Source organism: Ceratina calcarata, unplaced genomic scaffold, assembly GCF_001652005.2.
Source record: "Ceratina calcarata isolate Rehan_Ccalc_2016 unplaced genomic scaffold, ASM165200v1 scaffold106, whole genome shotgun sequence".
NCBI classification, from domain to species: Eukaryota; Metazoa; Arthropoda; class Insecta; order Hymenoptera; family Apidae; genus Ceratina; species Ceratina calcarata.
In genome coordinates, this window is record NW_017131496.1 from 205748 (window position 1) to 232634 (window position 26887).

The 26887-nt window shown below is 46.9% G+C and overlaps 1 protein-coding gene across 1 annotated transcript in view; it reads left to right on the plus strand.

Moving 5' to 3' along the window:
* The window catches only part of tei (irregular chiasm C-roughest protein teiresias), a 237642-nt gene that overhangs the window by 147556 nt on the left and 63199 nt on the right, over positions 1–26887 (plus strand). Inside the window, exon 7 of the mRNA XM_018036867.2 lies at positions 21810–21932. Within this exon, the coding sequence (XP_017892356.1) occupies positions 21810–21932 (123 nt within the window). The remainder of the gene's footprint in view (positions 1–21809; positions 21933–26887) is intronic.

A 26887-nucleotide genomic window follows, 5' to 3' on the forward strand; every position in this document is an offset into this window, starting at 1 on the left:
GAAATACTTCAAGTAAAAGTTGTAGATGATACTATTACCTATGAAAAATTTGAAATCACTATAATTTTAGATTTTTAATAGTAATAGGAATCTATAATAACAAATTCAACATGCAAGTATCGTTTAAGTGTATAGCCTATACATCCTTAATCGCTTCTGATAATATCTAACGATTTACGGTTGATTTCTTTGTTGTTTAATTTCTTGCGTTCTCCTCTTGGAAACTAGGCTATCTACTTTCGTTTCTAGGAACTGGCTTTACATTGCATCGGGGCAACTGGCTGTGCACGTACAGTCAGACGAATCAGGAGAATTAAATTTCATATTTCAAACATGTCTCCTTACATTTTTATTGGGAAGATTCCCTTTATATCTCGTCGTACTGCGCGCTGTACAAGGTTTCTCCGCTGAAATTATACCGTTCCGTCATTTCTGGTTCTCATGAAGTTCGCTCCTTCTCGGAGTCTTCTGACCACAACGAGAACCCATTGTGTCTCGACCTCACTTTGTCCCTTTAATTCTTCCGCGCTTGTTCTCCGAAGGGTCGGGAGGAAACTGCGGTCAGTTACGATTTCGTGAAACGGAAGCTCGACCGTGGTCGTTCGATTCTTCGCGGAACTAAAAAAAAAGAAGATCGAATACCGTCAGTATCGGAATCAGTCACGGAGAATCGTGGACTTTCCTGTTCTTTACGTCCCTTAAAATCGTAAAAGAACGCGTAAGGAACGAGTTTTATTTTTACAAAAGTGCCAGTTCTCAATTTTGCAATTTCGTTACGAAGAAAACGAACGTTCGTTAGAAAACGATTGGAACGTTGATGTTTTCGTGCGATTTTACATTGTAACTTCTAATTGCGAAGGGCCGGGATAGAAAACGTAACTTGGGCGCCCGTTCGGTCGAGAGTTTCGGCTCGGAGGAGTTCGTACGAGTTCCGCGAAAGATACACACGCGGGGTGTGTGGAGAGAGAACAATTATCAGTCCAGTGTTGGATGACTCGAAAAGTTTCGATTCGAGAATTACGGCCGGCGAACACGGGAAGTTTCGCGGAGATCCGTTACGAACGACAGCGGAACGGAATCCTCCTGTATCCACTGAAGAATTGCTCCGGGAACTTCAATCAACCCGTTCCTACATTTCAACGTTCTTTGAAAAACATTGGAGAAGTTTCCAAATAGGGGAAGTAGGGAGCGTGCGAAACTCGAAGGTTCATCTTCAATGTGAAATAAACGCGTGTTCCATTTCTCGTTCGTTCAACGAACAGCAGAGAGTTATTTTAATACCGCGAATGCGCCGGCATAGAGAAAACGCGCATAGGAAATATTCGTCGATTCTCGTACAAAGGAATATCGCTTTCTTTATTCGATTACGCAGCGACGTTCGCATTAAGCCAGGATTCCAGAAGGACTGATTAGACTCGCGATCTTCCGAAGGAGTCCCCGAAAGCTTAATTAGGATTTAAGGAATTTGTAGAAAGTTCCTGGATTAGTAGATTGCTTTTTCCTTAATGGAGATTGTTCGGCGCGAGTCTACGCCATTTGACTAACCAAAACAGTGGAATCCACCGCTGGTAGACCGTCTCATCTCTTCCTCGAAAGTTACCCTCGACGATGACCACCGAAAGTCCAACGCTACTTTCATTAAACTCAACGAAATTGTTCAAGTCTGAATATTATCGAATTACTTATCTCGGTCGAGCGTACGGAACTTGTCTAAAATGAAAACAATCGTTCGGAGAAAAAATCGGTAGCTCGGAACGCTCGTAACGAACAGATAACGATTAAATAGCTTGCCAGTGAACGAACGGACGGGGGAGGGACAGAGATCTTCGTTACGATGAGCCGTGAGCTGGATATCGCATCCTAGCGACTTTTCATAAAATCGATTCATCAGGAGAAACGAAGCGGAGTAAAGGAATGCGATAATTGTCAGTCGGATTGAGGCGCAGGCGCTACTGTTTCCCGTGTCTCAGCGAATCGTTTCCGGGCAATTGGGGAGGAAAATTCGGGTGTATGGCTGGTATTTTCCGGGCGTCGAGAAACGCTCGCAACGTCAAAGATGATGCGGGCGTGTGCAGCGGAGCCGAAGGCGCCGTGAAGATGCATATTTTCTAGGCGAACAGCTTCGTGCACACCTTCGAGATTCCGGAAGGAGATGCGGGTGTTTTCCGAGCGATTTCTTCCGATAGCGAGGCGCCGCCCGTTTCCACCGGTCGGCGGCCATGGCCTTTTCTTCCACGGTTTTTCCACGAATTTATATTCGGATCGTAGTACCTGCGTTCCCGAACGTCGGCCAGGCCGAACGGCGGAACGGGGAACGAGCGGGGGGGCACGAAAACGGTGCTGAAACGCTGGTCTACACCCGAGTCGGCGAATTTTCCGACAGAGCGAACGCCAAAGGACATTTTATAAGGCGTTCGATGCCTTTTACGACGCACTTCGGAACACGTAACGTGACCTACTTTGTCCATTGTGTAACGCGCCAGTGTAAAGCCACCACGCGCTCCTCGTATTCTCCTTTCTATACACCCTGCCTCCGTATTATCCCGTTTCTCGACGTCGGATCAAGTCGCCCCTCGCTCCTTCCACGTTACACCCTCCCTCATGTTAATTACACCTTCCCCGTAAGTTTCCTAATTCCGCTTAACAGTTCGTATTACACATACGACGCGACAGTCGTACAGAATCGTGTGACATATTTTATCGTGTAAAACATTACTCTCGAAATGACGACGAATCAACGCGCGTGGAACGGTGAAGTTAATAAATGAAAATCGCGGGTGGTCGGTGAAAAAATTCCTTTCGTCTCTCGTTGAAAAAGCGAATCGCGGACCGTTTCCCCTGTTGATTAAATTAAAAGAAGCATTAGGATCGGTTGTTTACCGAGGGGCGCATCGCGGTAAAGTGAAATCTCGTGTCGGGCGAAACGAACGGCCGACTGGTAACAAAGAGACAGGTGCAGAGGACAGGCCGGGGAGGGGAAAAAAATGTCGGTTTTATTGTTCCCCTTTTTATTTCGACGCTCGTTCAAGAGCGATCTCTCAAAGAAATGAATGGAAGTATTGTGTGCTTCGCGAGTTTCGTCGACTTCGGGCACCGTGCAAATTGGTATCGAGATATTCCTTTTTTTTTTTTTTGGCCAGCGGATAATGACGTTCTCGGTCGTCTGTCGTTGGGAAGCTCGGTGCATTAATTGCCACTCGGGAGATCTCTTTGTGTCTACTTACAACGGGGTACACACAGAACAAATCTGTTTTCAAATAAGTTCATTGTTGCGTGCATTAAACGCTCGTTCAAAGAGCGAAGAGCCATCGATAGCGTCTCTGGGGGAGAAAACCAACCTTTTTCCTTCTGTACCTTGCTGTAAAAGTTTTTTCAAGATTCTCGCAAAGGATACGAGCTGGATTTTCGGAAGGGGATCGAGAGGTCGCGTCGTAAACTGGTTAAACATCTCGCGGTGTTTATTACATCGATGGTACACGGGAATGGCAGAGGGAAAATCTGAAAGAGCAGTCTGCAGGGTGTAACGCGAATCGCGAGAGGGAATCATGATTTCCGGTTATGAAATGCGAATGCGCGCGGAATGACTTTCTCATCAAAACAGAAATACTTCCATCGTGTACGAGAGCACTCCCGTAGGTTCAAACACGTGCACGCGTTTAATTCTTGCTAAAAGATCTCTCCGCCCGTCCGTCCCTCCTCCCCTCCCCCCTTCCCCCCCGGTTCTTCGTTTCTTTTTATCTCCGTCCCGCCCTGCCCGTTCGCCGGCCTTTTTTTCGCCACCATGAAATTAGCACTCGCATTTTCACGACGAAGTAATTACTTTCTCTGCGTTACCTCAATCTTCCCTTTCCCGCCCTTTTCATTGTTCTGAAACGTGCATTACAATATTTCAATTCGCGAAAAAGGAAGAATTCCCGATTTCAGAGAGAAGATGCGCGAAATTCGCGGAATACCTCGCGCCGGTCTCATTAATAATAGTACGTCTAATTAAATAATTGTATGACTCGATAAAGCACGCCCCTCCGACGTCGATCTCTCTCGCTATTTTCATTTCATCACATTATTTCTGTTTAATACCGAACGAAACGTGATGCACGTGTTGTACCTCCGACGAGCGTCGGATTAAATTCCCTTAATGATAATTGGGGCAAGCCTTTTACTACGAAAACTATAGATTCATAATTATAATAGGTAACGAAGTCCGTAATTCTTTTACAGTTTACGAGCAGCCGGGTAGACTGGAATTTCTATTAAAAACTTGTAGAATTTCATTCCTATAATAATGAATGGTAAATTCGATAGAAGTTTAGCAAGACCTCGAGAGAACTTCTCATATAATCAACTCTTGGCATGTCTTTTTTTTTTCGCAAGCGAAGTTTAATAGAATTTCTAACACGCGCAATATGTGGCTTCCGCTCGTTCTCTCAATATGCTAAATAAATGTCCTTTGACTTTATCGTGTTTTTTTTTTTTTTTACGCTAATTACGCAGAACGTAGCGTAGGTTCTCCGTTTCGATAATAACTAGGGAGATACAGCTTCCCGGATGACTCGCAGGTTTCGCTTTATTTCTGTCACAACGAATTTAATACCGAACTTAATCGGAGACGCGCAAACCGTTTCTTAAATACGCCGAATATCAACAGGTTGTTGATTTCGCTCACCGCGTTTCGTGGTTATTTAGTTGAAACTCGGTCAGGTAAACGTTCGCGTGTACGGCACGTGCCTATACGTGCGCCTCGCCTTACCTCGCCTCGGGATCGTTTTCGGACAAGCTGTTACGGTTTCTGTTTGATAATTACGAACGTTGATTATTATTCGTCGGTTTGCAAATCAGGATTTTCCAATTTCTATGCTGATCGTCCGCTGTCTTGAGAATATACAAAGAACATTTATTTTTAACACGTGGCAACGCATTCCAAATGTTGGTTCGGTAAAGAAATCGCGGTTGCGTCGCGATCGGAATTTCTCGAGACCGAGTCCGTCGGGCGGCGGCTGGGGGCGGTGCATTTAATAAAACCAGCCACGAGAAATGATAAGCATCGTCTGATGGGATCGAAGCCGCGCGATGGGCCCGTTGAAAGCCTAGAAGAGGGATTAGCTGGATTAGTTGGCCGGGTGGATCTATCTATTCCGGAGTCGGATGAAAGGGATACCTATAATTACGTTCCCCTTACGGTGAGAGGGCGCGAAAAGCCTCGCTATGAATGACGTCGATATCTCTCCTTCTAAAGGGACGAAATTGAACCCGGTGCACACGCTTTTTCTCTTCCCACACCACCGCCCACGTCCTTTCTACTCTCCCGTCCGGGCATCGTTCCCTCTCGCTCCTTTTCGAAACGGCTTTTCAGTCGCTTTCAACTTGAACGCGACGCACACGTGAGTCCCTAGTGGTATAGGTCGTTTCATAGCTAAGTAGACAATAGGGAGTCATCCAGTGAAATGGATGACGGAGCTCCTCATTTTCTGTTATTTTTTTTTTCCTCCGCATTTCTATTTTCAGTCGAAAGTTTCTACGGTTTCGTTTTATTTCGTTTTTATATCTCGCAGGGAATTGCGATCGGAAATCGCCGGCTCGCACTTGCGCGCGCGCGCGCTATGCGAGCAACGAAAAATATGAGAAACGTTTGAGACATAACGCTCCGTGAGGGCTATAACTTACAGCACCCACCGCTTTAAGTATCAAACAAACTTGTTTAGCAAAGAGTAGTCTTTCGGAAAAGCCCCGTAATTTTACGCCCCGAAACTTTTCCGCGTATATTGCCTCGTTGTAAATAACAAACAACGGAATCACTTCATAAGGGCCACGAGGGAAATCCATAAATCAAAGGCGCAACGAGCTCGTCGGTCGTTATCAAATGTAAATCCAACGATACTATATATAGTTAGAAATATCGTGATCGAAACTGGAATACGGCAATCTTCCAAATTGTCATCGGATCTGAAATTCTCGAATCCCTCTTAGGGGAGACAATAAAAAGCGGGACGAAAGAAAGGCGTTCTCTCTGTTCGAAAAATGGCGCTCAATGTGCTGTTTGATTACAGAAGTTTTCAACACGGTTTAACAATTTTGGGAAGTTTCGATGTTCGCTGGCAAAGTTTTGCCTACGAATTTCTAAATCCTCGTTGCGAAGCACGCCGAAAGTGCCGAGTTAAGTAAGAAATAAAGACGGGACGTCCAACAGGAATGAACCGACGTCTTACGAAATTAAGCTAAGGTTTAATTAAAAGGGTCGAGGTTCATTTAATCATTTCAATTATAAAACGTTTAAACATTTTTTTGCATTACGATCTTCCAACTTTAAGGGTGTCGTCGATCGAGTCAGACATAATTATCGACTTCATTCAGTTTTAGGATAAGGAAATTCAGATACGTCATATATCTTCATATACTATTTATTCGGTACTGGAGAATGTTATGCGTGAGCGACCTTAACATTTCTTCCCTAACTGTTCATCGTTCGTTCAAGTTCAGGACCGCGCGATCGTCGACATTTATCATCATCACTTTCCCCCGATTCGTCGTTGGACGACTCGAAGCACCCCTGCCGGCATAACGATGTTATCATCGCGTTTAAGTGAGAGTCTCCGGCTCCCTCGATAGCGTTGTGGGACGCGTCACTGTCACGCTCCGTCTCCTTAAGCTTGATCCAAGCCTCTCGCGCGCCGACGGGTTTTGGACTATGCTCACCTTATCACGGGTTCCTCGCTTCTCTCTCGTGCGAGCGGGCCCATTCACGTCCTACTTAGGAGTACTCTCAATCAATCATATTCAAATTGAACGCTCGCGGGGATTCGCGAGGTCTTCGCAAGCGTCGCGTCTTCCTTTCCATCAGCGCTCGACTGAACGAGATTAGAATCGGTCTAAATACTGCAACGCCGTCTGACGTCAACGTCCGGGTTATTCTGCGTCTGATCAAAATTCAATTGTCAAATTACGTGCTCCTTAAATAACGTTGGAAGAGTCCCAGTTACGTTTTTATCAGTGACGTAATTAGCCAGGAAGCGGGACAATGTGACAGAGACGATAATAGCGAAACTGGTGTCCCTGTTTTCCGTGTACAGAGAGAGAGAATCTTACGATTACGGTTGGAAGTTGCCACAACAATACTCTTCGTATAGCTAACCACTGCCCCGGACCCTTTCTTCCATGGAGCATAATACGTATCTGGTATGTTAGATTAGAGCGGATGATGCGATTCAGCGAGATGTGGAATTCAGATTATAACTTGGCACGTTAAAGGCTATCTTCCTTCGAGATCGTACACCGACACCGATTAACAATAGCTCGGGGAATAATGGGGCGAGAATAACAGCTGCTCTTGCGTACTTACACGTTCGCGTTTCGCACCGCGCGACGCTCTTACGACTCCTGGGAGATTCGACACGAGTTTGTCAAATGCATCGTCGCGGATCGATTAAAAATCGAATGGTCAGTCGTCGCCTGCTGTCGTGTTCGCGACGAGTTCGTTATCGAGCAAGTGCCCCCCCGTCGTTTCTTCGCTGGAAGAAGGTCCTGTAACGAACCATTGTAAGAACGCGTTACGAGCTCGACGTCGACGTAGTCAAAGAACCGATAACGAGAAGGTCAAGCGAAAATCCGAGAAAGGAGAATTCGAACAATCCAAACGTTTAAGCCGGTCTGCCTCTTCCATTCGGCGTAATTCTTCGGCGAGTCGCGTTACGAACGAGTCCCTGTCGCGACACGTTTCGAACCCGGGAGGACAGACGAAGATTACCAAACGTCTCACCCTCGTCGGCTTCGCTGCTCGCCTCGCAGAGGGAATCGAATCGAATCGAACCGAATCCCTGTGCGTCGCCAAGTTTCCGGCGAGGGTGGAAGACGACGGATCTAACGAGGCTAATCGACCGCAAGGACGTCAATGATTTTCACCAGCCAGTAATTTAACTAATTGTCGCGTCGGGGGTGTACGGTACGGACGGGCGTCGATCGCCGAACCGTCGACGGCGAAACCACGGGCGGTCGTTCTTGGATTACGAAACGAGCCTCGTTATCGTCGTTAACGATCTGCTTTCATCCGCGTCCACGTGACGAGTTCCCATAAACGTGACCCACCGGAAGGAGCCTCGCGCGGCATCGATCAGAAACAGCGGAACCGCGGCTGCTGCGGTACCGCTTTCTATTATCGGGAATGCCTCCGCGGCTACGAATTCGCCCTTCCCTGCCGTTCGCCCGTCCGTCTTTAACCCGTTGAACCCTCGCCGCCGCCGTCCTCTCCCGGCGACGTTCGCCAATCGGAAACTACGACTGCGAGACGCGTACACGAGTTTCACCGATCACGTCAACCCCGCACCTATTCGGAAACTTGACTGGTTTCGCGCCACTACGTGCCATTTGTACGGGTACCGGGGCCACGAGCTACTTGTAATTGATTTACAAGCCCCGCGATCGGCCTAGAAACGTCGCTAGTTTCGAACGCGAGGGACCGACCGAGGAGAGAGAGAGAGAGAGGCGTCCTTCCGCAGTTTCATTTAGGGTTGCGACGCGCCCTCGTACCCTCGCCCCTCGCCGGCACCCTTCGTTTGCTCGATTCAAGGGGAAGAATTTGCGACTCGAGATTGGAGAATATTCGAGGACGATTTGCGGTCTAAATTGGACTCGGAATTCGGCTAGTCAAGGGTGATTGGAAATTTACGGGTTTTTATTCGGTTTGCCTTACGAATTCACTGTTAATAAAACGGATTTCAATGTTTCGCGAACCGTACATTTTATTATTAGTGGATTTATTAAAGTCGCTCTATTACCGGTAACGGGCGCGGTGTACTCTCTCTCAAAGGAAACGAGGTCGATTTCGAATCAAACAGGGAAAATGCAACTTTCGATAAAAGGACTTTGGCGGAACATATTATTCCCGAGATTTATCATAAAAATTCAGTCTGTTCGATTTCCAATTGATATCCTTTCATGCAAAAGTATCCTCAATTACCCTCGATTTCAACCGGTTTTGCAAAGGAGCTCCTCGCTAAACACACAGTTGGCGGGAACCCGGCGCGGCACCGACACCGACACTGGCAGGATCGCGCGCCGGCTGGGCTCGGCGATCGATTTAAAAATTCACCGCGATTTCATTTGGTCGCGGAAGAACGGAAGCATTTATACCCATCGGTCGGAGGGGGTCACGCGGAATAATGGAATTCCGCGTCCCGCTCGTAAAATTGGAAAAGAGTTCTAGTATGCATGGCCCATTTTCCGTTGCCCTTCGTTACTCTCGTTACAAAGTCGACGAGAGATCCTCGATACGACCTATATTTCCGACGCCTCCGCGTGGCACCCACTTTCATCCGTTACCTCCAGCCGTCGTCGGCACGGCAAAAATCCTCACCGCCATCCGGCGAACCTGTCCAACTATTTCCCGTTTCGACTAGGCGTTGCGCTTCAATCTCGGATACGTCTTTGTTCTTTTGATGCTAGAACGTCTTTAAATCTAGCTCAAAGTTTTTGTCGTAATTTATGTATCACGTAAGACGTTTTCGCGCGAATAGTTGCGGTAGCATCGCTAACATTTATCTTAAGTTCGCAAAGCGGTTGATAGAAAAACGTATTGCGCGCTCGATCGAGTCTCAAATCGGAAACGAAGTCGACTAATTTGGCGTTCTATTTGGAATACATCCATCGCACTGTTTCCTAGTTAGACGTCGACTAATCGCTACTCTACTTTCATGTCGACTAAGATTTCTCGCTCTCTCGAAAGTCTTGTCACCGCGACCGGAAGTTACTCGTGGGAGTGGCGCGAGGAACGGAAAAAGCTCGGGGATGGTTTGGACGGTTGCCGCGCTCGTAAGATATTCGCAGAATGAAACGCGGAGTTACGTTAGCCTTGGATAAAGGGAGATTAGCGAGAGTTGTCTCCTCGCCAAAAGAGGCCAATACCCGTTACGTTGTCGAACCGACCGATCCGCCGTCGCCTTTTATCCTCGTCCTCCTCCTCCTCCTCCTCCTCCTCGTCGTCTTCTCTTTTATCCTTTTTTCTTTCTATTTTTTTCCCCTTTCGCTTAACTCCACCGACGCTCGGCTTTTATCCTCGCCGGACGCTTTTGTCTCCTTGTTGTAGTCGTTGGCAGCCGACTGGCGCGTCGCCGCGACTCCCGCTGTTACTCGATAAGGAAGTGCAAGTAATAATGGGAACGTTGGGTGGAGTCACATTTTTCCACGATAGGTTGATCGACGTTGAAGTAATTAAAGGATTCTTCCTCTCGCGAGGTCGTAAATTAGAAATCGCTATTTAAATCTCAGCCGTAGAAACCTTCGACGCTGAAACACGAACTCGGTCGAAAGCGGACAAAAAATAGCGTTCGCGGTTGGAATCGTGAAAATGTTCGCGGCGGGAAGTAAATTCGAGGCGTTAAACGCTCGAGAGCGAAGGAACGAAATCGGCCGATCGGATCGCGGTAACAATATAAGATCCGTTTCATGGAATCGTAAACGTTCCTCGGGACGAATACCGGGACGCGCGACACTTAACCAGGGTAATGCAGTCAGCTGCCACTTGGGTTCTTCCTATCCCGGACAAGTTAACTTCCGGACTTGGAGCGTCTCCGAGAGATCCTCACTTTGACTATCAGCAAAGAGGATATCTCAGTCGGCATCTCCGGATTAAATGGAAGGGAAGATTGGCCATGGGATCCGACGGATGAAATGAATTTTCAATGGAGGCCGAGATCGAAGATCCTAAGCGAGAATAAGGATGAGAAACAGAGGCTGGGGGGAGGGGTGGGACGAGTCTCGGGGTGAGACGACGAGGAGATGGAAGCTAGCTACGCTATGGTAATCCGGCCCTCCACGTTTTTTTCCTCTCCCTTTTCCTCGTCCGAGGCGATCCGAGTTCCGTGATAAAATTAACGGAATTAATTTAGATCTCTGCGGTCGCCGCGTCGACTCCGAGAGCGCTAAGACTCTCTCTCTCTCTCAGCTACGCGTATAGATTCCGCGGCTAGAAATTCGTACCAGATATCGGCAACTCGAAACTTAGCGAGGATAACTTTTAAATGGGCGTGGGTTCATAGTGAACTATATTTTACGCTCATCAAGCGGAACATAACTTAGATATCAGCGGGGCAGGTTGGCAAACAGTCAGGTTGCGGAACAAGCTTTATTACTTATCAATTATAACATACTACAAACTGTATAACAGAGTAACAGGCGAGTTTGATAACTACAACGCTCTTAATAGACATCTCCAGTCCCGGTAACTATCAGACGTTTCAACAAATTTATTAACGAACGCGGTTCATCGCGTATTACGTTTCCGATCGTACAAACCTTCCACCGCTTCGTTTCCTCCCATCGGTACACGTCGAGAGACAGTTCGAATCTTATCTCCTCTTTATCGTACTTTCAATGCGATCACGTGGACTTGTCACGCGCGTAACGCGATTACCGCCCGGAATACTTTGCATGCAAATTCACGCGGAATATGTTCTCGCGCGAGCTTTATGAACGAGCGTACCGCCGCCCACGACAGCGTCGGACATAGCCTACGGATGAAACGCGTGGCACGCGGGAGGAGAGTAGCGTGACCGTAACGATGTACCGTAAGCGCAGAGAAGACGAAGAGGCACGGTAATAGGACACAACGTTGGAGGGAATGTTTTTGTTGCCGGGTAGTTAATCGCGGGCAATGAGGCGACAAACAACGCCGCAAGCTTTTCCCTCTCGCACCTATTCCTCCGTAGAATTACACGCTCGTCGCTGCCTTTTTTCAGCTGCGTCCCGTACACACCCCCCCTTCGCCTCTGCTTCGTCCCGCGTTTCATCGTTCACTCTGGTTTTTTTTCTCTCGTCGTTCTCTTCGCTGCATCTACTACTTTCCGGTGATCCGTCGTGATTCGCGTCACTAGCGACGTTCTCCGATTCCCCCGCGACTTCGTTCCACCTGGCATATCGTTTACATGCCTCGGTGAAACTTTGCCGCCGGTAAATAGGGATCGCGTCGTCTTCAACTTTGGATCAAAATGAAATTCCGGGCAGCATGCATGTATGTATGTGGTATGAAAAGGAATAAGGAACGAGCTGGGCCGCTGACGTAAGAGGCCAACGCTGTAGACGCTACTAGGAGAGATATCATATCGGGGGATGAAAAGCTGGGGACAAAGATGGGAAATCGCGTAGAGGACGGCAATCGAGCGAGAAATTGGGTTGTACAAACATCTCCGTCGGTAGATTCGTCGTTCCTCTGTCTCGGGCTTATTTTTCGCGGTCGCGTATTCATCCGGAGACGCACCTGAGTACTTTATTTCGTTTTCCCATCTCCGACTCTCTCTCTCTCTCTCTTTCTCTAACCTTGAGAAAACGATATTCTTCCATTTGAGAGTCGCGATTTCTCTCGGCACGACGCCGCGCTGAAAGGTTTCGACTCTTTCTTCAGAAACCTTCTGTCCATGGAAATTGTAACGTCCTCGAGGTACTTTTAACTGAACCGAATTTTAATACTTGGAATAACCAGAAGCAAGAAATTAAATTCCATCCTCTTTACGAATTAATCGAGACGGAAATATTGCAAGTGTCCAAGTTTAAATACTAAAAGCAACCCTCGTGCGAACGTCCCTCGCGAACTCTGTTCTTCCCCTCTCGTAGACGCGGTCCATATATTGGTTGCCCGTAAACTAACTCGGCTTTTCGACGTCGCGTTTCGCCTTGCTACGCGTTGAAAGGGTTCGCCGCGTCGATTCCTGGCAAACAAGAAAACTTGCCAGGAAATTCGCCCGCCGAAGAACGTCGACCGGGAAACGCGTGGATGCTCGATGGGAATCATTATTACCCGACCGTCTGGCTACGCGTACTTTCAATTTCGACCCGGGCGAATAACAATTTCCCGGCTTATTTACACCGAGCCCGTCATCTTTGACGCGTTATTATCGGAATTCAATAACTAATATCTCTCCCCGTGGAACGAGGATGCAAGGTAATGATTAAAAGAAAAAAAGGAGAAGGATGGAAGGAATACTGAAGCGCCTCTAACGAAGCGGTTGCACGGAATTTCGGGACGAAACATATGAAACATTTAATGGCTGCGTTCTATCGTATCTGTGCGTAGACGCGCACCGACTCAGGTTTTAATAACCATTGGTACACCGCGCGATGCTCATTATAGATAAAATCTCCCGTTTTTCTCTACCTCGGTTCCTTTCTTTTGGCTACTCGGTAGCTGCACTTTTCTCGGATCCCTTTTTTTTCCCCGGGTTCTCTCGCGCATCGAGCCGGCAAACTTAAACCTTAAACCCCTCCGTGCAGCTCGAAAACGGAGCTCCTCTGCGCTCGCCGCCTTTTTTCATTCTCGCAATCAGGAAGAGCAGCTGTGGAGAGAGTAAAGTAAACTGAAAGTCTACCCGTTTTCGGACGAGCTGAAACGGGTGATGATAAAGGATAATTTTGCTTAGTCTCTCGGCGCCTTTGAGGGCGTCGTTTCATCGGGAAGTAGGATTTGTCAAAATTCAGATTCTGATTCTATCGTATTTGGGAATCCTCTGATATGCTCTGATTAAACGAAGGGGGAAGGAATTCTCGTCGACACGTGATTCCCCCGGGAATATTCGGACGCACGCGTTAATTTACCTACCACGACCCTCCGCAGTTTTGTCCTCCTGTTGTTCCCTCTCGTCTGGTCAGCGCGTACGAGATTTAAGATCGCCGGCTCATCGAGTTTTCCAACGAATTAACCCCGTTCCGTTGGCGCGCGACGGAAGTCGGGGTTACCGGGAGTGGATAGCCGAGGGGTAAACTTTTCCGGTGGATAAGGCAGCCGACGCGACGGCCGGCTAGTCGGAAGAAAATCCACGATGTAACCGCGTGATTAAACACGATCGATCGGACGAGCTAATCGAATTTCTTCTCCGTTGTAACGTTAATTAACGAAGAATAATGCGTTCCGTGACGGTTGACTCGTTCTGTAATAATCGAGGCGATCGCGTGACCAAGCGATCATCGTTAACGCCCGGAATCGGTTTTATCGTAGGTGTCGTTTGGGGAAAAAAAAAAGGGCGCATTCTTCTTTCCTCGCCGCGCAGAGAGTTCAATTTTTATTTCCCTCACGCGTCGACCCTGCTCTATGCAAAAACTCTTTGACGTCGATAACGGGAGAAATTTAGTATTAGTATTCTGGAACGGTACCTCGGAAGACGGTGCTCTGTGATCATGGAAAAGGAACTTCCCTCTTCCTTTATAGAGGCAGTTTGGTTTTACTTTACAGCGTCCCTCTTCTCGCTCTAAAAATCGATCCGACTATTTTTCCTTTTAATACACACGATTACAATGAAATTTCTACTATGCATGCGGTCGAAGCTGCAGTCGTTCTTCGAGAGTAATTTTTGTGTTATAGTTTCTACTAACTGGCTTCTCTTCCATCATTTTATGTATAATCGTGAGTCAGTAGAATTTGCGACGTGAACAGAAATTAGAATATTTACCCTGCCAGACTGGAATACCTGTGCCGACACTGAATCGCATTTACTGCTGTGTTAAAAATCTTTTTATTTAACTTCTTTACATGTGACACTAATTTTCAATGGCCTTATCTTTCTTGTTGGCGACGCGAACGTTGAATCATCGTGGCAGACTGGGACGGCCTGTGAATTCCGCTCAGCGGATTTCCACGCCCGCCGCTCTCGGATCGGACTCGCATAATTCCATGAGACGTCCAGAAAACCATTAGAAACCGGACGCCTTCCCATTCGATTCAGGGACCGGTCCGAGAATATAGGGGACAGCTTCGTTTTATACGAGCGCATTATTTACCCTAACGTGGAATTTTATTCGCCCGAAACTATTTCATTCAAAACAAGCGCAGAGATATTCGCTGGAAAAAAGGGCGTCGGGTACACGTGGCTCGAATAATTTCTGTCTTAGCAGAGAAATTTGTAGTTTCGTTAATTACGTCTGGAATGACGAACGAAACGGTAATTGTTTCGTCGGTAGTCGAAAACTGGTGTCGCGGTGAAATTATGCAGAGGTAGCGAGCACGGGTCGACACGGTTTTTAACATTTTCCGACCGATACCGTAACGGTGACAAAGGGAGCGTGCGGTGCCTTTCCCTCGTCAGCGATTCCGCGCGTCAAGGCGCACCATAGCGCGAACATTTGAAATTCAGATTAATACCGAACGCGTTCATCGTTAACACTGCAAAGGCTCGTGCATTACCATACACGTGCACCCGCCGTGTACACGGACACGCCCGTACGTAACGTTCAGGTCCCGTTCCACCTTTCCCGTGTAAGATTCCACGTTTACGTTACGTTCCTCTGCTCGACCTTCGACCTGATAAGCTCCTTTCTTCGAGCAACCTCGGATTGAACAAAAAAATCTGCCGGTGACGAAATTAGTAGATCGAAGCTGCGAAGTAGAACGGAATAATTTTTACGAAATTGCGCTTTTAACGTTTGAACCAGTTCTATGTGGGTTCGCGGGATTACGACGGGGCAAAGCGGAAATATTCACGCGGAGCGGGACAGGTCGCAAGCTCTGAGGCACAATCGCGCTTGCACGCCGTAACGCTTCGTGCCTTTGTCCCAGAAGTCGCGAAACACGGGGGCTTTACGGCTTGGCGGCACGCACGTTAACCGCTTGAAGTCGTCAGGGAATTTTTAGCTTTCATTCGCGCCCCGGGGAAAATTCAACTTAAATCTTTTATATACGAGCTCCCACGTTCCTTAAGTCTCCGATTCACGGCTGCGTCTGGTAAACAAACGGAAGTAGACGTTTGATACAGAGAACGCGTTTCGCCGATGCTTTACGGGTCATGGAAATCTGGATAATGGAGCCGGGGGCTTACGCTTTGCATAAACTATGGAGTTCTCTTTAATAATGCTACGAGCTTTGTTAACGTTCTTAACGGTGTTAAATGAGATTCCCTTGATAATCGCACTGTCCGAAGTTTTTTTCACGAGAAATGGTACACAAGAAAAATATAGAGTGTTCGTTATCGTTAGAAGAGTTTATATAAGTAACGAAGTAAAAGATGAAAGCTTCCAAGTGTTTACAAAGAACCTCTGATTCCTGAGGTACATGCCTGCTTACGTTCTTCGATTTGATAAACTCCGGGCAGAGGAGCTTGCTGTAATCTAGTTGTAAGGTTAAATGAAGCGCGTAATTAAACAAAAACGATGTTGAATATTCCGTCGGAAAGAAAATATTTCTTAAACGGTATACCGTACGGAGACGGATCAGTAAAGAAAGTTTGCCACTTAAGGCGTTTGCTCGATAGAACTGGACACTTGCTACGGTGTAGTTAATTACTCAGATTTATAAACTTGATGGCCTCGGAAGGGAACACAGATAGTACAAGTTTCGCTGGTCTTTTGTCTTTCCCTGAAAGCGTATTAGTTAGCATCGTTAAAAAAGGTGATTTAAAGACGACGCTTAATCAAACGCGAGGAAACAAATCCGCGAGGCTTTTCTCAATTTACTTAAGAGACATGAAACGAACGTTTAATAGTCACCGTTCGTTTAACTGGCAGCGACCTGCTCGAGTTAATCAGCTTCAGGTATCCAGCTCTGTTTTAAGTATTCTCTAGTAATTAGTATAATAATCGAGTGGTAAGAAAATTAAATAGAATTTGTAGGCGATAGTGGCGTCTACAGTTTCCTCCAAGAACCGGAGAAAAATTTTATACAATCTTGTAGGTAACAGCAATTTATACAACTTTTACTTGAAGCATCTCTCGAAATTTTTAAGAAAACATCAATTTTTCCAAGATTTTGCGAAATATTCGTCTTTCATTTTCACGCGATCCGCCCGAAACCGAAAGTAAGTTGGAAATAGTTGGAAATTGATGAAATAGCGTCGCGTCTTTGCCATTCAGCGTCGAGGGACTCGACTGTATAATGTCGCCGCCGTTTCCTGTTACCTCCCCGGCGAGACACGCGCGCGTCCCGCCTACACGCCGGCGGCCTCCGTTGCCTTGATGAACGCTGCATTCAGCTATATAACTTGTCTATTGAGGTCGTTTAATGAAAATTGTTACGGGTCCGCCGAATTCGCGAGATGAATGCAGATGCGCCTCCCACGAGCGACACAGGCGCTTCGCTGTCGGATGTTTGCGACGGAGAAACTTTCTGCGTTCGTTCGCAAATCTATAAACTGTTTCATATTTTTTGGCAAATTCGTGTAGATACATGATCTACGAATGAAACTTTACACGAAGTTATAAACGTTTTGGTACGAAATTCGAATATTGAAATTCTATTTTATTTAGCATTTTTCAAATCGCGCTAACGCGTGCCGCCTGGTTGCCGTCGATATCGTCCGGGTGAGATCATGCGAACGTCCAGAGGAACAATGTAATACCCAATGGATCTCGTTGTTGCCAGGCGCTTGAGCAAGATTAATAGCAGCTTTACATAGCTTCCTTGATATTCGGTAATTAGGTAGAAACAGCAGAATGCTTAGGCAGGTGGCAGCGAGGCTACTACCGCGGTTCCCCGGATAATACCGCGGCGTGTAACTACCAAGTTGAAACCGAGAAACTGCATGAACTTACGATTATAATTTACTAGCTATCCCAAGTTGTTTATCTCCTCGGAATTGAATCCTCGCCCCGAGTATTCTCATCACGACCCCGTCGTGGCATAAAAAAAAATATGTACCAACAGAGGGAAAATGTGAAATCTGTATTTTAATATTTATTTATTTGAAATTGTTGCTTACATCGATGAAAGTTTTATTTTAATTACGATCAGTAACGCACGCGAGCCGTACGTCATTTTCCTATTCGTTCCACGTACTGTTCGGGTAAACCGTGTATGCATATAGCCACGTAGCAGTCGTAAAACGCCTTTGAAACAACCCGGCACGCGTGTACGTTCTATTAATTCGCCGCAGCCGGGAGCCCTTGCATATCCGCTCGGAATGGAGTCGTTGGAAATAAATTTCCATCCGCGTCGGACAAAGTGGCGATTCACGGGACGGCGAGCATCCGTAACGATCGAGCGACGTTTCAGAGGCTTAGCTCCTAGGCGCGGGGCATCGGTGTCCGGTGATCCAATAAACTAGAACTTAAACTTGGTTACGAGCCGGTCATTGCGTGCCGTCGCCGTGATCCTCTCCCCATGGGAAACGATGAAAACGCATTCCTCCTATTAGATCGCTCGACGGATACGCTGTGCCACTTAATTACGGTCTTCTTGTTCGAGGTACATTCCGTTGAAGAACGCGATAGATAGCGGTGAAACAATAGCTGCCAGAAATTAGCCCACGTTGGTGAATGTTGCACGGATCGAAACGACGATCTCTATTAAAAATTACAAATTTAAGAGAGATCCGATTGGGAGAGTAGAATTTAGAAAATAATTGTTCTTTTTTTTTTTTAAATTAGCAACGATCATGAATTGTTGTTATAAATAAAGTAAAAGACGATCTAAATATCTGGACCATGTTTTATCGGATGTTAAGATGAAGTAATTGACTAATCGGTTGGACGCGAGTATTCCGAGCTGTGTTAAATAGTGATAAAAAAGAGGGAACTGAAAATTGAATAGCATCGGGAACTGTCGCATGCCGAATTCGCATAGCGCCCCTCTGACATACCAGTCGGCAAAGCGTTCGATCATCAAAGTATCGTTTAACAGGCGGGTCACGATTTTTCTCGAATAAACGAGTAAAAACGATAGTTTGAAACTGCGGGCGCATGGTTTCTGGCCACCTCGTCCCTCCCCGTGGCGAACCGTGTGCCGATCAAATATTTGCACTCGCCTATTGTTTCGTTAGCAAGTGAAGTCGTATTATTACCGCGTCGATGGTCATTTAACGATTCACGACCAGCGAACTTATTCGTTCCATAGAACACGTTTGTCTTACTTTTTATTTTTCACGATCTTAGCTTTTATTAGAGTCAGTAATTTTAATATTGAATGTGCCAATTTCTACTCACTGATTCCAAGGTTTTTAATTTATTCTCCTGCTCTCGTGACAAATTCCGGTATTTAAACAGGTGCTAATTTTGAAATTATAGAAAAATATTCCGTGAAGAGAAATTGGAATCTTTGCTATATATAAATTCTGTAAAAGGAACCGCGAAGCGTAAAGCAAACACCGAGGAATAGCTGGTTTTAAATTACCGAGGATACGCTGATTACAAAACGATTCTAAATCCTTTCCTCGGAACCAGCCGTGTTTCATGGACGCGTCATAAAACACCGGGAAGAACGGAACCACCGACGGCCACGCTCGATCCGTTTCGATGTGTTATCTCTACTCTCTTTCTATTTTGATTCTAAAATTCCCAGCCAGGAGAATTCCCTTTGACCCAACCATGCTCGTTGGCAACAACTGTCTCGCAAAACAAATTACACGCGGCCGGCGCAGCTGCAGTCGAACTCGTACGTCGGTTCTTTTTCGCATAGATTTGTACGCAGGTTGCACTTGCTCTCGACCTCTTTTCCCTCCCTGACCGGTATATAGGTTTGCTCAACGGTTCGTATAAGGTTTACGAGCGCTTCGGCGAGGCGACGGAAAAATTCCTGCCTAGACGCTCTTTCGAATTTCCTACCGGCCTCCTATGGCCGCGTTCGGGGAAAAAAATCGTCGTTGTTTTCGTCTTACGCTAATTCATGACCGACGTAAAGGGAATTACGTAGGGCGAGGAAATAGGGCAGGAATTTCGCGTCGAACGAGTCCCAGTCGTACGATTTATCGGGCACCGAGCGAACGAGAGGACGCGCGAGGGAACACGTAAAACGACGCGAGCGTCGCAGCGTGTGTAATTAGGACTGCCGGACGAAATTTCGAGGAAACTTATCACGCATCGATGTAGTAAAAATGTATACTAGCTTAATTTCGACCCCTTTTCGGAGTAAAACTAAATTAGTAATCGCAATTGCGGAATTCCTCGCTGACCGTAACCTTTGGCCCGGGTTCTTTTTAAAACGTGGCTGCACGATCGCGTGCATGTAGACACGCGGCGTTGTGTAAGTTGGCTGATCCTGTCTGAAACAGACGGACCTGGTAGTTTGCGGAGGTGCTTTAAAGTTCTCATTAAGCGATCGAGGTCTGTGGGACACTTCTGTGTCTCATTGTTTGCTTTGTTTGGTGTTTACGCCACTGCGCCGGAGCTACACAGCGGCGTCGACGTTACCTCCCCGAGAGAACAGGGAGAGAGGGCGAGATAGGAACAGAGAGAGAGGTGCCAGGGGGGTTGGAAACCGGTCGGAAGGAGAAGCTAGGAGAATCGAGAAAGGACAGAGAGAGGGCAAAGGGAGATGTGAAAAGAGGACGGGGGATGGAAGAGGGTGGCTTTCATTAAGCTTGCATTGTCTCGGCACCGCACTATTATGGCCGAGTGAATAACTTGGAGCCATCCAGTAGTCGGAGCGAGGAAAAGCCTCTCGCCTCTTTTTTTTTTTTTCCAAACCCTCTCTCTGCTCTTCACATCCACCGAATCTTCCGTTCGTTCGATCCGTCTCCATTTATCTCTCGCGATCGGCTCCTCCGTGCCCAGGTAGACGCCCCCGCCTTCTTTCCCTTCCTGAATCGCCAATTTATTCCACGCGACCCCGATGGCTTCTTTCCTTCCTCAAGTCGCTCAAATATTAACGAAGCGAACGCGCGGTGCGATGCTCGGACGCGGTGCCACGGGCAACTTTGATTTCGCGGCAGCTCCTCAGGTCCGTCGTCGTCGATCCGGACGCCGTTACGGGAAGAACAACCGGGTGAGAGGAAAAAAAGAGAGAGGCAAACGGAAAGGGAGCAGATTTTAACGAGCGCGCGTGCTCTGCGGAATCGTAAAATCTTCGCTGTCCTAGCGCTGTTCGTTAATTACTCGCGGCATCGCTCGCTTTGGTTTGCTTGTTCGTTCGTCGAACGCATTCGATTCCGTTGCACGTATCACCTGCCCTCCGCATACGTACGTACGTATGTACGTGCGATCGCCCTATGTGTTACGCGTACGTATATACAGCCAGGATATATGTACCTGTATATATATGTGTATGTAGATAGACGCGTGCGTGTCCACGTTCTGAATGCGGCCCGGTTCTGTCACCTATTTCGAGGCTGCTCGTTAATGACGCGGAAGGAACGTTAGTGCCGCGCCAGGGACACCGGCCCGGGTGGCCAGAGGGTGGCTCGTTCGTCAGACCCGTAGTAATTCCGTTTTACCGATTAGTAGGTTTGATGTTCGCGGCGGAACAATCCCTTTGCCGGTCCGACGATCGTTTCGGTTATTGGAGAACCGTGTACCGTCTTGGATCCGGCAATTTTTCCCCGTCCCGTTTGCTACTCGATCCGCTTCTTAATCGACTTTCTCCTCGGTGAAGCACCGAAGGTAACTAAGTTGAATTTACTTGTATAGGGCGACACATTTCAAATCCTGTTCCTTAAGCCCACGTCCCAGGCTAGCCAATGCGAAATTTCGCGATACCTCATTACTATGCAATTTGTGTTAAGCCACTAAGCTCTGGCATTATCGAGCGGTCCGCCGTTCCAGTTTCGCCATTCACTTTAATAATAATAAACAATAATAGCCGCGCCGGCCGTTGTATAAATATATGTAAATACCTTACGTGAAACCGAAGATTCTCTGATCCGAAACATTTTCTCACGCGGAATCCATGGCTTAGAACTTTACTGCTCCCAGAGTCTCTCATTTCCATATACGAGATCCTCTGTCGAAAATATCAACGGTTACTAAATCTGAACTTGGATACGTACGAGATTTTCATTTGTTTTTGTGGTTTATCGGCATCGTTCTATATTCCAGTGCACATGTACTGTGTACAGAAGTTTGCTGTCCTCGTGGAAACGCGATCGACACTATCGATACCGTTACCGAGGCTGACAATTGCTTAATACCTGTTTCAGATATTCCGTCGTTCGCGATAACGCGTTTACCTGGTTTTGGAATTCCGATCGTCGAGGGGATGTCCGTCAGCTTGAAATGCGAGGTGGACAGCAACCCGGCCAGCACCCCGTTGTGGCAAAGGGGTAAGTGACAACAATGACGAAAGATTCGACGTTTCGTTATATATGCACCGTTCCGAATCCCTCGTTCGATGATAATTATTAAAACCGTAAAGCAGAACGAGTGGACTTTAAATTTTTTAATGAATATTAACGTGAAAAATCAGTAATCGCGCGCGGGGGGATTTGCAGTGATTATTATTTTTCGTTGCTCGTCGACGTAATTGTTAATTCGAAATATTTATTTCGCGTTCCCTGCGGAACGTTCGCAGTTGCATGAACGCAGGGGCTATTAGGTTGCTCGCAGTCATCAGCAAACAGAACGATAAATTGTATAATCACAGTCTATACCGCGGCAGCGGCCAGAGGAAACTTATCGCGAGCGCCGAAGTAGAGTCGGGACGATAAATAATCCCGGACCGTTATACTCCCGCGGCCCTTTATCGGGGATAAGTATGCGCGGCGAGATATTATCTTTCGCGAACCTCGCCCGGTCGCGCGCATCCTCTTCGTCTCTTTTCCCCTCTGATCCCGCGTGTTGCGAATGCTTCGTCAAGATTAAAAATTCTCTGCCGCCTACGTTTCCCGCGCCGACGGCTGCATCCGTTTCTGCTTCTCCGTCGCTTCTTTCCTCGGGGCCCTTTCCCTCTCGTTCCCCTTCCCCCCCTGTTCTCGTCAGGATCAATGGGACTCCATTGAGATTTCGCTTTCCAAGCATTCCGGCGACTTATTCTCGATAATTGGAAATCTCCTTGTACGAACGTCGAGCGTCGTCGGCTTCGCTAGAATTCGTTCGTCGCGTTTTTTTCCCTCCGACGTAATCGATAGGTCGACGGCGAAGTGCCTCGGCTCCCTTCCGCAGGAAACGAACTTTTCGATCGAAAGCCCGCCGGACCGGAGAGGAACGAAAAAGAAATTCGCCGCCGCGATACACCGCATTGTATTCCTCGATAAGCTTGATCGGTTATGAACGAGTAATTGGAAGAGGATGGGAAAAAAAAAAAATCAATCTCTTTTTTCGACATTGAAGGAAATCGGGCCGAGCGAAAAAAGTTCGCTTAAATTCTATTCGGCTCGCGAAGGATTCCGAGAGCAAAGATTCGTTCTGGCCGGATTCATTAGCAGCCTCTTGTTCTTTGTCAAAAGCTCCGCCGACGGTAGACTGGCCCACAGCTCGATAAATATTTAAAGCCTCCTATAATTCCCCTTTAGTACGCCCAGACGTGATCTCTCATTCCCTCTGAGTCTTCGAGTCCCTTCAGAATTTTGTACTCGCTTGCCGATGTAACAACATTTCAACTCGGCCACGAGAACTAATCCTTTCATATATCGACAAAGTATACTTTGTCACTTGGGAAAGATTCAATGATCCTTCGTAAATTGAAATATGAAAGGCGTGCTCTTCGAATCCGTGCAGAATCATTCGGGAGATTATCCAAACTCGACGGAACGCGCATATGGAACGCGATGATTCCCATGTTCCTTGTTCCGGGCATGGCCAAGAGCCGACGTTAACCGAGATTCGGTGCCGTGTACCGCCGTGACCGTGCGCCCGTTTCGCTCGTACGAAAACGCGTGTAGCTACAGGCACGTGTGCAGTTGCACTTAATGACCGCGAGCAAGTCGTTACGCGTACCACCGCGGGGATTAACGTTTGTTTTAATGGCCGTTCTTTTCGCCCCGAGTCAACGCCGTAGTGTTGTTACGGTACAAACACCGTAGGCCGATCCATTCTCACTATGAGTCCGACGCACGAAAAACGGGCGCGTCCAGCTAGCGTCACACGTTCGTCGGGACGACGATTTGGTTGTATGATTTGCGACTCGGTTCCTAGATCAAAAATATAGAATCGATGATGAAGTATTCGTCTAGGATGTCATTTTTTAATTATGCATGCACTTCCCGTTGAGCAGATCTTTTAATATAATTAAGAGATTGAAATTAAGAATCCTTGAAGCCACGTTTAGGGAATTGCTGAAAATCCGACTTGGAGGAAGACAAAGTCTAATTGTAAAACCCGTATCCAATTAAATTCCCTTTGCGATCATCTGAAGGAAGTGTTCTTCCGTTAGAATTCTATCAGACGATTTTGCATCGTACGTCGCGTAATTTTCTGATCCTCCAATTGGATTCCCGTTGCGGTTAGAAAATTCGATACGTCGTGTTCCTTTTATCCGTAACGATTAACAGACTTTTTTACACCGCGCCTTTCGTCTCCGTCGGAAATCACGGAAAGGATTTACAGTCTCGGCGATCGGTAATGATACTGCTTTTTGCTTTTGCGCCGGTGGCAATAAAAGTTGGCTACTGTATAATTTCGTTTATTCGTCGTCAATCAGCGGTACTCGTGGACAGAGGAAGAGGAACGGAAACCGGCGGCCCAGAGGTAGAAGTGGGATCTAGCGACCACGGGAGACCACTTTCTTGATTAGAGTGGCCGACTTAAACCGGCGAACCCATTACGTTCGTTAAACGCTCTACGCTCTGCGAACTTTTTACGGAATCATACTTTTTTCGGAACTCGCCGATCGAACCGTTCCAGGCTACCGTCGGACATATCCGTTCGAGTTACGACCGATCGATCTTGCTACGAGCCTCGTACGGTACGAGTAATAGAACGGGAATGAAAATGTTCGGACGCTTCGGACGATCGGTGAAAAAATACTCCGGCAACGTTTCATGCTCGCGTTTCGACGATGCTCGAACGGCGAGAAGTCTCGCGTAGGAGAATCCCGGTTGAAACGTATTAATTGAATAATTGTAATCCTATTAGCATGTTGTGGGATTAAGTACGCCGATAAATAATTGCCTCGTAATAAATTATTATTACTAGCTTTTGTTCGGAAGGAGCGACGCTTAATTTTATCGGGTTTAATAGAACACCGATGTACCGTGCAATTGCGTTGCGCAACGATGATTAAGAACCAGTAGCGTATGCCGAAATCAATAACTAATTTATGGCCAATATTCGAGATTATACGGACTCGATAAGAGCGCGTTACATCTGTTTCAGAAGATATCCACCGTAAAATTAGCTCGATCGAATTATCACCGCGCGTTTAAAAATTTTACTACTAATTCCGTCGGTTCCCGAAAAAGATTCGGTCGAATTAGATGATTAGTCGACTACGGAATAAAAGATTTATGGTATCAGTTTGAAAGACCTCTTTCAAATTAATAGACTGCGGATCTTTGTCCATAAAACGTTTATGGCAGCCATTTCGAAGATGTTTTCAAAGTTTATCGTATCAATTTTCAAGATGAACGTTCGTTCGTTTAAACATCGAATTATTTCAGCTTCTCTGGTACTCGTCGTTTAAATTCGTAATCTAATCATTAATTTCGCGTGTAGTAGGAGAGGTTAAAAAGTTTTCAGGAGTCGAAAAATATCTGTAGGCTTTCGAGGAGCGTTTCCGAACGATATCGAAAGTGTTCGGAATGATTCATGTTCCATTGCCGATAGCGGCGGGGACGAAAAAGTGGCTCGGTTGCACGAGGCAGAAGAGCGATGAAATTTATCAAGGGCCGAGTTAATCGTACAAGCCTCGTTAGTTCCGTTATTGAGTTACACAAAATGCTGAGAACAGCTGCACCCGTCACTTTCCGCCGCGATCAGCTAGGTGAGAGTGATAAAGAAATATGATGAACGACCCCGTTACCGGCGACTGGTTCACGCGGAGGATTATTGTTCAACGGTATCCGAAACGGAAAGATTCACGTAACCGTAACAAATTGCGAGCGAGGACAAACCCGTACCGTTCCGTCGCCGGTGCTCGTTCTTTAATTCTTTAGTCACCTCGTAATAAAATTCAATTGGATCAAGTATGTACATTCGATTAGTAAAAACACACACGGAGTTTGAACAGCGTTCGATTCTCCCTTCGTCGCATTACCGTAGGACGAGAAATTAGCCGGGAAATCTCATTCGCGGCGGGAGAACGGTTCACACCTGTCCCAGCGATGTAACGACGATGAGTCGGTCCCGACGTACATGCATCCCATTAAATATTCAATTATTTCTGACGCCCAGAATTCCGACCGAGCGCACAGTATCGGTTCGGGTTTGCGGGACAACGAGACGAGCCGTCGAAAGAGGAAAGAATCCCCCCCCCCCCTCCCCCTTTGGTCTCTGTTCATAGTTCAATCGAGCGATTGCGAATAAATCCTTCCAACGTTCCGCGAAATCCGCTGCAATTAAAATACTTTAATATCCTTTGGAGCACGTACTCGCTCCGGGCGATGTCTCCTTTCGACCGAGGTCCTTTCCTGCCCCTCGACTCGTCTTGCTGCTTCGCTTTTAGCCCCGGCGCGTTTTCGACTCGCCCCACCCACGCTCCCCTTTCCTTTCGTCGATCCCAATTTCTTTTTGGACGCGGGAGTGCGCTCTCTTATTAAACGGGCACCGATCCCGGCCGCCCGAAGGTATCGGGAGAGCACGTTCGCTTTTCTTTAAAAGCTCCTTTATCACCCGTAGAACTGCGGCAGATATTTTGACCATTCGTCATCGCGCGATATATCACGACCCGGAACTGGAGTATCTGCAGCTTTTTTTTTTCCTCTCCCGGCGAGTACCGTGTAATATTACGACGCTCGCCATCGGTTCGACTACATAGCTCTTTGATAGTTGTTCAAAAGTTTCCTCTGTGCTCTTCTTCCTCCGCGCTTCTCCTCCTCCGTCGCTTCTCCCTTTTCGACGGTCATAAATCTGGTGCTAAGGGACGTTGACGAACTGGAAATAATTGATCGAAAATCAGTGTTAATTTTCTCTTGACTTTGTGAGAAAATTCCATCGACTTTGTCTCGTGAATAAAATAATCGTAGAAATATTGTCGATGGCTGAATCGTTGTCGGCCGTAAGATCGATTTGTAATGATCGGTATAAAGTGGGCCAGTTAATGGCGAGGATATTTTAAATGAAAAGGAAGGATAAATTTATCATGGCCCCGTCGAACGATTTATCACGACGATACATTCGAGCT